Source organism: Haliotis rubra, unplaced genomic scaffold, assembly GCF_003918875.1.
Source record: "Haliotis rubra isolate DU_JTF1 unplaced genomic scaffold, ASM391887v1 Scf167, whole genome shotgun sequence".
NCBI classification, from domain to species: domain Eukaryota; kingdom Metazoa; phylum Mollusca; class Gastropoda; order Lepetellida; family Haliotidae; genus Haliotis; species Haliotis rubra.
In genome coordinates, this window is record NW_025765636.1 from 1,535,171 (window position 1) to 1,550,230 (window position 15,060).

Below are 15,060 nucleotides of genomic sequence, written 5' to 3' on the forward strand. Positions count from 1 at the left end.
TATCGCCGGAAGGTAGTGAAGTCAAGCGCTGACGACCTATTTTTGTATACTTCCGGCACAGCAACTCGGTCTTTGGGGATTTAATAAACACCATCAAATGCATCCCCACGGAAAGCGCATGTATATGCCACCTACACACATCAGAGATATGCACAAAAGCTTTTGATACTGGTGAGACCTTTAAAATACGATATATTCATTGACGTGTGCGTAATTGTCCGGTTTTCGATCATGTCACCGTATTTCTGTGATATCATATAGTAGGGGGTGTGGATACTAATCCAGGGCCTAGTGTGTCGATTTCCTGACCCAGTGGGGGTCTATGCCATTATCATGTCATTCACTGGGTTGTCTGGTCATTTACTGGCCGCAACTATATTGATGGAATATTGGAGGGGATTACCATGAAACGAATTGCACATTTGTCTACTATGCTAATCTCGCGAACACAAGCAATCTTAATATATATGTACTTAAGAGATCTTTTAATTTGTAGTTTCCAAGAGCAATACAACGTGATATTATCTCAGCTGAAGATTATGTGTGCGGGACTTTCAACTGAAACACCGCAACCGGTTCATTCAAACTGTTTTCCGCCTTGAACTGGTTGAGCCTGAAGTGGCCTCTCGACTGGTCCGAGTTGTGGAGCACTGGCCTCTGACTGGATGTCCAGGGAAAGACATAGAATTGGTACCGGTGTGTGCCTCTTGGTGGGTGCGGGCCACGGTAACCTAGATGTGCAACACAGATGTTGTATCTTAATAACAAGCATTTCAAGAGGACTTTGTGACATCAGTTAGTGCCTGTGTGAATACGGGAACTTGAGGATGCAAAGGTTGTTGGTCTTAGCGGGAGGAGAATTGTATAAAATAGTACACATCAGCATCTTAAAACAGGTGCCCTTGGGATATCCATGAGGCACAGTTCGTAATAACTGTAGTTCGCTATATGAATTTCGACTAAAATATGCCAGTGCTCGGGGCCAAAATGTCCTTCATTGTACCCGTCAGTTCGTTGAAACTGCGTGCGTATAAACGTAATTTAATGTACATGGTTTATTTGTATACTTTGAGGATTTACACAATTATACAACGGAACTATTAACTCTGGACATGCTCTGTTTGATCGAACAGTTTACCCTAATATTAGACGTACTTGTCTTTTAGTCGACAGTATGTCACACATATTTTTTCCAGTGAAATGAATGACTGTTGTATGCATTATGTGTATGCATATGTCGTGGATAGGTTGAGTTTGGACAAGTATGAGCAAGTGTTTCATTTGTAATGCATCCCGTTTTCAATGCTCATAATGATTATGTCCCATGTTGAAATGTTCAGTATACAAAGCGTCTACATCAAAGTTAAACTTCATGTTCATAAAGTATTCATAAAATCTCTCTGTTATACTTCTGTCATGCTTGAAATGTGTATTATGTACAATATATGTGACGGACACTTTCCTCTATCTTTCTCATAAACATAATATTTTCGCATGTTTTTTTAACACTTAAGACGGCATTGCTGATACACAAGTATCTTTCTTGAATACTGAGAATTGAGGATGCGAGGGTTGTTGGTCTTAGTGGGAGGAGAATTGTTTAAAATAGTACATTTCAGCATTTTAAAACAGGTGTCCTAGGAATATTCATGAGGCTAGTGGTAACCTAATAGACATGCATAGCGTCACAAAGACAGCCATTATAAATAGATCCGATGATCGTCTGAAGTAAATCGACGGACTGTATAGATAATGTTGTCGTGTTGGGTTCCTTGTGTAATACGCAACTAAGCAATGTGTCGTTCGATCCATAGTTTGGATAGAACAAGGAATTATATGCATCCATATAAGGAAGTGCTTACTAGGATACATAAGGAATTTGGTGGCTAAGTGAAACACAAAAATAATAATGCCCCAATCGTAACTCCCATTCTCTAACACAGACTAAGCACTATGGCTGCTTTGTATAACGGCACCCAGTGAAGCTGACTCGCTAAGCAGTGTCCGAGAGTCTTAAAACGACTTGTTCTGTCTCTCTTTACAACTATCCTTGTGCAATATTATCATAATAACAAAACAATTCGAGGAGAGCATCTATGTTTCATACCACACTAGCCATAAAAGACTATCCTTATGAAAAATATTCATAATCATAATAGATGTTTTCGAGAATCGCATCTGCCGTTCATACCATACTGGACAGAGACTCCATCAGACATAGAACAAGACTATCTGCTCTTAGACACCAGTTTAAAAAGCAGATAGTGGACTACACATGCGTCCGACATGTTTTGTCGATTTGTCATTCCCCTCCAGATAAGAGAAAGGGAATGGTGACAAAATTACGTTCTGGTCAGATGAATGGATGGTCATGCAAACAGTCGCAAACCCAAGTTTGTACAATGGGCAGACCTCGTGTCAACAGAAAGTGCTGATAGTGAAGCTTAACGTATGGACATTGTCATTTTAAGCTATCGGTTCGGTTCAATGTTTCACGCGATTACAACTACTCTACTTTAAAAACACCCGACATTGTACTTGTAGAAAAGAATCAATAAGAAGTATAAGCAACATAACAAACAAATCTGTTTCTCATGATGAAAGTAATATGTAAAGCATATATGTTAAAAAGTTGGTTGCATATTTTGTCACAAAAGTGTGAGATCGCTGCTTGCAGAAATGTCCTGGGTCTAGAGTTTCGAAGCTCTCTTAGCGCTAAGATAGTCATAAGTGCCATACATTAACGTTAACTTACGACTATCTTAGCGATAAGAGAGCTTCGAAAATATAGACCCTGGAAGATCGCATACACCTTCTTTTGATATATATCTAAATCGCAATATTGTTGCATCGTTTCTTCTTCTTTTTATCATGCATACTATGGTATGTATTCACATTTGTGGAGACCATATCTCATGTTCTACCTATGGGTTGTCTGTGACTTTCCATCCCTTTAGAAAATATACTAATGAGCAAAAAAAACAACGTCAGTACGAATTCAAAATTAGATAGGTACCGTAATCAAACCATTACAGAAATGAACATAATAAGCGGATCAAAAACATATTTTGTGTACAATATCCTGACGCATCAATGAATAACTCAGCACAATTCCATGACGTTACGTGAACGTTTGTAGTCCATTCAGACCCTTGACTTCAGTATCTAGTGTGACCACCACGAGCGGCAATAACTGCAGCACAGCGTCTATGCATGGAGTGCACCAATCGATTGATAAAGGCCCTTGGCACATGGAACCACACTCTGAGAAAAGGCCTGGCGCAATAAATCGGCTGTGTTCGGCCTTGGTATGATATTATTCAGTCTCCTCTGAATTTCATCCCAAAGATGTTCAATTGGGTTTAAATCATGACTAAGGGCTGGCCACTTCATAATGTTGACACCGTTCTGCTGTAGGAAGTCCTGTGTAGCGAAATGTGGTATGACGTAGGGTCTGAGAGCTTGGTCGATGCAGCGCACCGCTGTGATACCGGCTCCTCTCCCCTGGACCAAGGTTCTGGAACACCACAGGACCCACTCTCTGGTTCAGGCCTATTCCATCCCATACCATGATGCTTGCACCTCCCCATGAGTCTTTCCATAACACATTGGTCTGAGTAACGCTGGCCACGTCGTCGCCATATTCTTGTTCTGCCATCTGCAGTTGATTGATACGCAGTACCGACTCTCATTTGTGAACAGACCAGTTCTCCATTGCCTGTATCGCCAGTTTGGGTGTTGTAGGGCAAACTGAAGACGTTTACGCCGATGACGAGGGGTGAGGATAGGTCCACGGTAAGGAGGTTCAATGGAGGTTCCCGCTGTTAAGACGTCGGCGTACTGTATCAGTACTGGTTGGTCTTCGGTGTGTTCCCACTGTCTGGCTTGCTGTTTCGGTTGCCTGCATGAAGGGATTCTGTACATGCTGTCGCACAACATGGCTGTCTTGCGGTCTTGTCGTCTTGTGGTCACCCTTGGTCTGCCAGTACGGGGACGATCATTTGTGGTGTTGGTGGCCCGGAAACGTTGCTGCAGCCTGTAGATGGTCCGAACGTTGACCTGGAAGTGATTGGCAATGGCTTGTGCAGTGTGGCCAGCTTCAAGTCTTCCTAGCGCCTGGTTCCTCTGAGCTGTCGTGAGTCGCGGCATCCTGCTGACGTTGTAATGTGAATGTTTCAACCCGGTCTTGGGGTGCATTTTATAGGGCTGGTCCTTGTGAATAGCACGTGCAGCATGAGTTGCATGAAACACATGGAGAACACCGTACCATCTCCGAGATCAGGTTGCGTTTTTGAGACCATTTCCTGGGTTCCATTCTGAGTCTGGGAAGGAATGTCTTTGCTCAGGTAAATTAGATGTTGCCATAAATATACAATCAAAACATTAAATGAGTTTACAGTTATCCGTTTCTGCGAAGGAAACTTTCAAAGTGACGTTTCTTTTGCTGCTTAGTATATTATAACTTAAAACAGCAATAAGTGTCTCCTCTGTTCTGACAGACTAATCCTCTAGGTGAGGGGACCGCCTCCATGGTGTAGTGGTTAGAGCGTCCGCCCGGAGAGCGGAAGGTCGCGGGTTTCGATCCCCGACCGCCTCATACAAAAAGACGTTAAAATATGGTACTTGTTAGTCCCTGCCTGGCGCTCGGCATTAATGGGTACAACAAGGACTGGTCGGCTCGGAGTCAGTATAATGTGTCTGAGTTGGGTATTCATGCTTCCCTGCGGCATGGTATCTCAGTGGGCTAGCACTATAAAACCAGCTTCAGTCTAGGCTGGTACAAGCAGCCTCACATACACATACACACGCATGCACGTCGTCATATGAGCGAAATATTCCCAAGCACGACGTTAAATCCAATTTCACCTCACCTCTAGGTGAGGGTTCCATCTGTTTCAGCCAGTCCTTGAAGGTGGACGTTCGTGTTTCGAACAGATACTGTCAGAATTGGATATATATACCAATGAATAGGTGCAAAGGTCTTTCAGGTGAGTCTCTTCTAGTTCACACAAAAAATGTGGATGTCGATACTCAATTGACAAATGGTTGAGAAGTCCTTGTTTTCATGTAATTGACATTCTCCTGACATGTTAGTAAATTTCCTTGTTCAACCTAGCCAATCTGTCTTCGCGTTATGTAAAACAGGACTATCAGTTTAAATGTTAATTATAAACATGCAAGTGACTGTTCGAAATATGCCTCCATTCATGACGAAATCGTAATGTGCCTTGTAAGGCAAGTGTGGGTTATATTCTGCGGAAAGCTGATACTCTGACCCATTGATGTGCAATATCGTAGTCTTTGTGCATGTTTAATGCATGGCATTGCGGTTATTATTGGTATTATTTCTCATAACGACAGATTGGAATCAAGAAATGCAGCATTGAGGGATCAGGCGATACTGGCAGCCCTGCTCATTATCAACAGACCTTGCCCCATCAAAACGCAGACCAGACCGTGATAGAGGAGGGAGGCGCTGCCTAGTGAAACCCATCAGGAACTTTTCCAAGAATGTGTAGACTCCCCAAAACTGCAGCTTATTATTGCGATATATATATTTTAATAATACTTACGAACTAGTACTTGCGATGGCTGCAATTCGCCATTCTTCTGCGGAACAAACAAGTGTGGATATATATCAACTGCTGGTTATTATTACTGCTAGACTGAATTCAGGATCAGGTGTAACATTACAGAGGTGCACAAAGACACACTGAAGTTGCAGCAAGATATGCCTAGCGATAACAGAACAGAAACACAAACGGCCAAATACGACAGATAAATGGGTCAATCAGAGGTACAAACAAACATAATCTTAGACATTGTACTTAACCTACACCATGAAACACAAAAAATATATAATATCACATTCAGCTGTCGTAGAGACCTGTTTACAAACCACCTACAGCCAAGCAACGTTAATCGTCGAAGTCCGAGGGACATACGTAAAGTCTTTGAGGTACTTTATGTTCGATAACGGCAAAATGATTACTACATAAGGAATATGCATGGACCAAGCTTTTAATTCGAGACAACCGAACCTTCGACACAATAAAAGTCAATACAAAGGTGTTTGTATTTGATTTCAATAGAGAAAGAACGGATTAGTGTACATGTATTTCGTAAAACATTATTGCCTTACTGCAACGAGATGTTTCGCTTACCTGTGTCACAACAGCAGCATAATGGAGGTAGTTGCTACCGTCGGAGTTTGCGCACGGGTATGGAGCGTCTGGATCAGCGAACACAAGGACGTAACTTTCTCCCTGACAACAAACAGGGCCCCGTTTCACAAGTTATCGTAGCGCAAGGACTGTCGTAAGTCTATGTTACAGTATAGGAAGTACGAGGGGCGGTGGGGTAGCCTAGTGGTTCAAGCGTTGGCTCGTCACGCCGAAGACCCGGGTTCGATTCCCCACATGGACACAATGTTTGAAGCCCATTTCTGGTGTCCCCCGCCGTGATATTGCTGGAATATTGCTAAAAGCGGCGTAAAACTAAACTCAGTCAGACAGTATAGGAGGTACGACAGTCGTAGTGCTACGATAGCTTTGTTAAACGGCGCCCAGGTCCATCAAACACGACTCCATTCTCTTTACTTCTATGAGATGGGTCGCTGAGTTTAGTTACAATGTTTAACGGTTAACCCAGGCAAGGTTTACTCTACCGATGGTCAAGAGAATGTAGTGAGTCTATGCAAAATAAACGATTTGACCAACATCTTGCTTTATGCTGACCCTGTGTAAAAACTTATCTGGGGTCAGTGTTCATTTCCATCTCTGATACAAAATATGACGCCATGTTATTTTGATCTAACGAAACCTGGGGCCAATAGCCGTGTTTTCAGCATGACAATATTAAGACACTAAGACTGACTGACTGAGTTTGGTTTTACGCCGCTTTTAGCAATATTCCAGCAACATCACGGCGGGGGACACCAGAAATGGGCTTCACACATTGTACCCATGTGGGGATTCGAACCCGGGTCTTCGGCGTGACGAGCCAACGCTTTAATCATTACCCCACCCCACCGCCCCAAGATACTAAGAAGCTGTCGTTCGAGTGACCTTGTAACACCAATGTCGTTTTGTCTGTTGTGGCAAGGTAATACTTGACCACTATGTTTGCTTGAAACTCTCGGATCTGCGTGGCTAAGGGTAATAAAAAATAAGTACTCGCACTATCAACCACTGGCTAGTGATTTTTTTGCGACATTTGCCAATCGTGTCGAGTATTGGAGAATAAACCTGGATGTTAAGACCATTCTGTTACATCACATAATGCACCTCCTACCATAGCGCCCCGCATTCCCTCATCTCGTGTCCAACGTCCCTCATATGGTGCCACACCTCCCACAACTCTGACCAAGACATGCATGTGATTTGGTTAGGATAATGTCCTGACCCAACCGCAGTGTGGTAGGACTGGGGATTCCAGGAGAGAATGATATTTTATTTTATAATGTTGTTTAACGCCGCACTCAGCAATATTCCAGTTGCTTGGCGATGGTCTGTAAATACTCGAGCCTGGACCAGACAAGCCAGTGATCAACAGTATGAGCATCAGTCTACGCAATTGGGATACGATGACATGTGTCAAGCAAGTCAGCGAGCATGACCCCCCGATCCCGCTAGTCGACAATCATTGGTTACTGAAGATCAATTCTTTCCCGGATCTCCGTGGTGAGAATGAAAAGAAAATCTGTCAAATGTACATGCCACATTTTACACGGCAGTTCAATGTTTCAATACTCACTTCCCTCCCTTGTTTGAACTCGATACGTGGCGCCTGGGTAACGTCTCCGATATGCAGAAGAGTGTTACACGTGATCTGGTGTCCGGAGTAGTAAATATCCAACTTGGGGGGTGATGGGTTCGTGCAGAGGGTGTTGTCAACGTTACAGCCCGCGATGAGAGCGTCCGACCTGCCAGTCAGCTGCAGCAAGCAGACGACAATAAGTCCTGTCGAAAACATCTTAGTCCTGGTCAATGTTCACGTGGGCTTTATCTGTTGACGAAGATTTCTTATCAGTGGTAAATGACCCTAACAGCGCATTTATATATATAGTTTATAATGTAATCATGAAAGGAAACTTTCTTATTCACCAATTTGTATGTGACTCGGGTCACACTCGGGTCACATAGTTAGGGGTCGTCGGAGTGAGTGAGTATGGTTTTACGCCGCTTTTAGCAATATTCAAGCAATATCACGGCCGGGTGACACCAAAAATTGGCTTCATACATTGTACCCATGAGGAGAATCGAACCCGGGCCGTCGGCGTGACGAACGCACGCTTTAACCAGTAGGCTATCCCACCGCCCCCGTCAGAAGGTCAGACTGGCAGACTTGGTTGATTCATGTCACCGTATCCCAATTATGAGCAACTATGCACATGATGTCAAGCACTGGATTGTCTGGTTCAGACTCGATTATTTACAGAATACAGGTGAAATATTACTGAGTGCGGCGTTAAACAACAAACAAACCAAACGAAAATATATCATAATATGCTAAGCGGAAAGAGTTCCTTCCGTTCCCCCAACTCTAAACCAAACTCTAAACCTAACCCTAAACCTAACCCTAAACCTAGCCCTAACTTAAATTTTGGACTTTTAATCATTTTGTGAGTTCTCTAGTAATTGTTGTGTTAAGCTTTGTTTATAGTTCTAGAATACTTATACATATTATGTGGGATGGGGGAACGGGAGGAACTTTTACCTGCTAAGCACCCATGAGACTCAAACGGTGAGTTCAGTTCAGATACATTCTTTAACAATACCGAGTACTTCACGAAATCAGAATGGCCGTGAGGGTAATGTACCACGGCTACGGCGCATGAGTCAGTAGACTTGAGGCAATGAACATACACGCGTGAACAACAACATAAACTATTATTTTCATTAGACGTCTGTTATTTACGTCAGAACATTTACGTATTTTTTACATTTATCAAACTGACAACTTGCCTCAATTGCAATAATTCGGTCCCTTAAACTGATCAAACTGCCATGGTCCTGGGTATTGGGGATGTTCTGCTGACGTAGCAAATCCACGTGATACACGTGATGATTGTGCACAACGGGTTGCAAATATAAACGACGTGTATATTTCATCTGAGGCAACTTTCACAGTACAACGAGAGGGCACAAATTTCAGTTTCAGCTTTAGTCTTTTGCGTTGAAAACGTACCGATGAATTTCACTTCAGATAAAAGTAAATGAAATAAAGTAAAACATCAAAATTGCGAATCCTCATAATTTTACCTTGCCAATTGAACATTTAAATCCCAGAATTGTATTAGCCGTAAGATAAAAGTTGTTGAACAAACGATCATAGTTTCAAATCGCTGTTATTGGTTTGTATTACAAGGGGGTAAGCGCAGTAGTTGGAACATTGAAACAAAGGCACGTGCGGTCCCTGATGAGCGTAACTTAGACTACAGTACATTTCCTAATAATTATATCACTTTTAAAGTTTTTCAATGGAAATTATGATAAGAAAATATTTTCGATTTCTTTTAAATACAACATGTTATACAATTGCTAATATCTAATGATTAGAATTATTACAGCTTCGGACTTTGAAACAAGTAAATTCACACCATTAAGTCAATAAATTGACCATTGTACTAGGTTTATGGTAAATACGGCCTAATCATGAAGTTCACTGAAGACGTGAAGGCGATCATCTTCCGTGTGTATGAACTTTGTAAGAATGAAAGTAACAGAAAGAGAGTTTACTGTTCTATCTCTAAATACAGAAAGAGGGCAGCTTTAGCGGTTGGAATTTCTGAAACCAAAATGAAATATCTAGGACAAATGAGAGAGCATAAGACAGACGATAACAAAGAAGAAGGGGTCGTCTCAAGGCCAAGAAAGGTTGATAAACTGGACAGCTTTCATAAAGAACTTGTACGGAACGCTATCAAGAAGTTTTTTGTTGACAACAAGTTTATTTCATTGCGACTTATAAAGAAATACATGCAAACAGAACACTTGTTAATTGTGACAAAACATTGTCTATGGAAATTACTTCATTCTTTTGGATACAGGTACAAGAAAGTATGTGGTGACATGTTTTATGTGAAAGAACAGATATAGTGCAATTGAGAAACAACTACCTTCGAACAATAAGTAAAAAACGTGAAGAAGGCTTTGAGATCGTCTACCTAGATGAGACGTGGGTAAACGCTTGTCACACAGCACAACAGTGGGTGTCATCAGATGGTAAAGCTTCCCGGAAACTACCGATTAGTAAAGGTGAAAGGCTCATCATACTACACGCAGGCTGTAAAAGGCTTTCTTCCAGGTTGTGACCTGGTGTTCAGGGCAAAAGCGAAGGATAACTGTGATTACCACACAGAAATGAACGGTGAAGTGTTTGTTGAATGGATACAGCGGCAATTGCTTCCAGGTCTGTCGCCAAAGTCTGTGGTGATTATGGACAATGCCCCGTATCACAGCGTACAAGACCCAGCAAGCAAAGTACCCACCTCAAACTCAAGGAAGGGAGACATGGTATCCTGGGCCAAGATTTTCAAAGCTCTCTTAACGCTAAGATAGTCGTGAGTGCCATATATTAACATTAACTTACGACTATCTTTGCGCTAAGAGAGCTTCGAAAATCTAGGCCCTGGTTGACAGCTAATGATATAACATTTCCAACAAAGACGACAAAACCTGTTCTCTATAATATCACAAAAGCCAACAAAACAAGACCAGTATACAAAGTGGACAAACCCTTAAGATCACATGGACATGACGTTCTGAGGTTGCCACCGTATCAGTGTGATCTGAACCCCATTTAAATGATCTGGGGCGTGGTTATTAATGAAGTTGGGAGACGGAATAAAACATTCAAACTGTTTAACGTCAAAACAATTGTTTTGGAATGTTTGGACCAAGTGTCTATTGAAACAGGATGAAAAGCGTTGAGGTGGAAAATGCTGTTGAAGATTCCTATTGGAAACGGGATGGTTTGGACAATGCAACAGTGAGGCCTACCATCATGTCTGTGGACAGTGACAGTAGTTATAGTGACAGTGAGATCGATGGAAATTCGAATTGAAACTTCTGAAACCAACCCTACTTGTTCTCGCTGTTTCATTTAATGTACATACTCCCTTGTAATACAAACCAATAGTAGCGATTTGAAACTATGATCGTTTGTTAAACAACATTTATCCTACGGCGAATAAAATTCTGATATTTAAATGTTCAATTGGCAAGGTAAAATTATGAGGATTCGCAATTTTGATTTCACTTTATTTCATTAATTTTTTCTTTAAAGTGAAATTCATCTGTATGTTTTAAAAAAAAACAGACTATAAAATATACCAGTGCTCGGGGCCAAAATTTCGTTCATTGTATCCGTCAGTTCGTTATAACTGCGTGCGTTATAAACGTAGTAGGGATGTCATAATACATAAGTTTCATCACTCGATACGTATCACGATACCTATTTTCGAGGCATTATTGCATAAATTTAGTTACATTTTGTACATTAATATTTCATATTGTATAATTGTTCATGAAAAGATTAACATTTTTTTATTCTCAGAGATTAAAATGTTCTAATTTCCCATCTTTGTGCATGAAAAATAATCATTTAGAACTCTCATAACATTAAAATCATGATACAATTGCAAAATGTAAACGATACATAAACATATAGAAACCAAACCTTTCAAAACTAAATATCGATACAGTTTGGAATGTATCGATAAATGTATCCTCTTAGGAAAAGTATCGATACATCGATGTATCGTGGCATCCCTAAAACGTAGTTTATTGCACATAATTTATTTGTATACTTTGTGAATTTACACAATAATAATAACACGGTAATATACACGCCTTTTCTTAGACATGTTCTGCTTGATCGAACAATTTATATACAACCTCACACAAGATACAAGGTGTTTTGTTTGTACTATTAGACGTATTTGTCTTAAGGCGACACAGACTGTTTATTTGGTTTTGTTTAGCTGTATCCGGTTCAGAAAGCGATCAAAGCACTGCGCGAGGTGAACTTCGATGTAACCTGGTGTTCATTTGCAAAGTCATGCTTGTCTACTCATACTAGCCAGGGCGTTGTATTCTAAGCTATGAAAAAACGTACAAAGTATTTTGCATCATGCTGATCTTATGATCACATCTCTTGTACACATTCACACATCGGTATCCATTCCGTTACTTTTATGGCGCTTCATGTCATATCTTAAACTTTTTTATATACTGAAAGCCATTAAAAACGCAATTTGACATTTATACTTTCTTTACTCACACAAATGTCAACGTATGTAAATGTAACTGGCAGATGTGTTTTAAGTGAACATCTGTGTTGATCCATCATTGTAAGTACAGCCGGACGAAGGATATTGTCCACATAACGTTGAGCATTCAGATTGCCGTTAACTACTACCATCTGGGACCGGAAGTTAGCATTGATAGCACGAGATCATGACACCTCCCCCTCCAAAACGATCATGTTCAAGGACACAGTTTGGCGCAAGTCTTTCTCATCGACGTCGATAAATCCGTTGACGTCTGTCTGCAAAGGATACGTTAAACCTCTATTGATCTGAAAAAAATGACAGCTCGTCTGTTGCCAATATTGGCCCCATCGCTCTCTGGCAAGTCTGTGGGACCACGGTGCGGGCGACGACACCGGATGTTGAAGGCAGCAAGGCGTCTGCGCACCGTTTGGGCGCAAACATGACGCTGTCTTGTTTCAATTGTCCTCCTTGCCGTATCAGCAGCTGTTTGGAACCGATTTCGCAAGTGTGAACTCGGTTATTGCTGTCCTGTCTAGCTGTCGTCACAGGTGGTGCACCAGGTCGCGGGCGCTCAGCAACACTTCCGGTAGCCCGAAAACGTTGTCTGAGTCGACCAACAGTGGATGGATGCACATTAAAGTGCCTGGCAATCATCACATCTGAAGCACCTTGGCTGACCATACCGATAGCCTGATTCCTTTCGTCTTGTGTCAAGCGTGGCATTTTCTCTAAGTGATTGAGTTTCACAATTCCTTGTGCTTTTAAAGGGCCTGGGTGCAGGTAATGCACGTGCACAACGTGTTTCATGACTGTGGTTGTGTTTACGAGAAATGTCAAAGGTTCAGTTTTAAGCATTGAAGTTCATGTGAGAGGAATGCTCGGGGACCAGAATAACAGCCCTTTATCCCTACATCTCCTCTGTATTGTAGGGAAAAAAATCTTCAATAGAAATTTTCCAAGTTCCAGGACAACAAATACCAGCATATACCAATACCAATTGCGTTTTTAATGGCTTTCAGTATATGAATGTGTATAATGGCCGGTACCCCTTTACTGAATAAACTCTCTCTATTGGTCAGGATAATATTGAGCTTTCGACCTTTCCGTGCTACAGAGAGTAAAAGGAAAGCTGAAATTGTCTTCGACGGTGCTGTTATTTCATTCTGATATTATAAAAATGGTTTAAACAAAATGCGCGTTAATCAACATTATTTATTCATTTATGGCTACATTACGGTGATGATACTGTATAAACATCATTCGAAAATGTACTTAAATAAATATTATAATTATAAATAATAGAACCTTATCATTTTGTAAAATTACTAAATATATTAAGCACTGATATCACTATAATAGTATTATTTATCAGACATGACTGATTTTGTAATAAAGGCTTTCTGGGAGTTCTTTGACTTAAATACTCAAAAGGGTTAGTTTCAAGTGAAACGAGTCGAGTTGAAGTTTTACGTTACATCGGCACTGTTTTTGCAGACGAGACCAAGTCTGCACACATACACATTTTATATAGTTACGAAGTTCAAAGTTGTTTCTTAAAATACACATTTCTTCATTACAGCATCATTTGCAAATAGCAAAACCATACCACCAAATTATAAAACAAAACAGCCGATTTGTCACACATATAATAGTTAAAATTTATGGTAGAGACCAATTTTTCTCAAATACTTCTTAATGAGATGCCCGAACACGCGGGAAATTAGAGCTTTCAGATTTCAAGTGAAATGAATGAGTTTTAGTGAGTTTAGTTTTCCATTCCAGCTATATGGCGGTGTGAAATTAATGACTATTGTATACGTTAATATGATTATGTGTATGCATATGTCGTGCAAATAGGTTGAGTTTGGCCTAGAACAAGTGTTTCATGCGTAGTGCATCCCACTTTCAATTCTTATAATGATTTTGTCCCATGGTGGAATGCTCAGTATACAAAGCCATGTTCAAAGTGTCCACGTGAACGTTAAACTTACTGTTTTCTGGCAGACAATGACGCATTCGTAAAATCCCTCTGTATACTTCTGTCACGCCACATATTCTGACTGAAATCTTTAATGTGCCTACTATAATATGGGACGGACACTTTCCTCCATCTTTTCTCACAAACAGAATATTATACTTAAGACGACACTGCTGATATCATATGTTGAGTATGAACCAATCGAAACTTTTTTGGGAGTAACAGTGTCTATGCGACAAACAAAGCCAGTTAACACTGCCATCCGAAAACGTGTGACGGTGACGGTGTGATGTCCCAAAACTATTTTTTCGACGATGGGTCATATTTTTTCAAGCACACATGCTTGTACGCTGACACTGACGGGGTTTTCGCACTATGTGAAAGGTAGCCAAGACCCGCGATTCGGTCTTACAGTCAAGACATGATCCTGCATTGCGGCTCTCGGTTATGTGAAACAATGCTAAGACGCCAGTATGCGTTACAAGTCCCATGGTTTCACGTGTACATGCTCTGTACAATTACATGTAAATCTATATCACATACAATGAATATACTGACCACGAAGCGGTGGTGGACAGTGTGGCAATACCAAGTTTTCGGCCTGTTCAAACCTTCCTGTTAAGTAAATGGCGCCGAAGTAATAGGAAGGGAGATAACTCACGATTTTGAGAAGCAATAGTTAATCCAGAGTGAACTCCCTTACCTCGGTAACGCTAAATTGCCTCGAAAACATTTAACGAAAAACAGACGCGCTTTTCTCAATAAGTATTCATTCATTTAATTGTATGTTTAATTTTGAAGCAAC

General features: G+C 41.0%; 1 protein-coding gene across 3 annotated transcripts; it reads right to left on the reverse strand.

Moving 5' to 3' along the window:
* Nucleotides 1–470: 470 nt before the first annotated feature.
* Nucleotides 471–14,908, reverse strand: LOC124272198 (protein MOTHER of FT and TFL1 homolog 1-like). Of its 3 annotated transcripts, none has more exons than XM_046707343.1 (5): nt 14,814–14,908; nt 7,756–8,007; nt 6,165–6,266; nt 5,574–5,610; nt 471–731 (listed from the first exon to the last, which is right to left on the reverse strand). In XM_046707343.1, exons 2-5 carry the CDS (start codon nt 7,972–7,974, stop codon nt 538–540), a joined length of 552 nt encoding a protein of 183 aa, XP_046563299.1. In that variant the 5' UTR covers nt 7,975–8,007; nt 14,814–14,908; the 3' UTR covers nt 471–537. The 3 variants fall into 3 exon arrangements, with proteins under 3 accessions (XP_046563299.1, XP_046563301.1, XP_046563298.1); XM_046707345.1 differs by having other exon boundaries at nt 14,799–14,882; XM_046707342.1 differs by lacking the exon at nt 14,814–14,908 and adding an exon at nt 8,967–9,153.
* Between the last annotated feature and the right edge of the window lie 152 nt (nt 14,909–15,060).

Coding starts and splice junctions, on each gene's coding strand:
- LOC124272198 (XM_046707343.1), bottom strand. CDS start 7,974: ATGTTTTCGACAGGACTTATTGTCGTCTGCTTGCTGCAGCTGACTGGC. Junction 6,267..7,755: donor AGTTCAAACAAGGGAGGGAA/GTGAGTATTGAA, acceptor GTTTGTTGTCAG/GGAGAAAGTTACGTCCTTGT. Junction 732..5,573: donor GCCATCGCAAGTACTAGTTC/GTAAGTATTATT, acceptor TTGCACATCTAG/GTTACCGTGGCCCGCACCCA.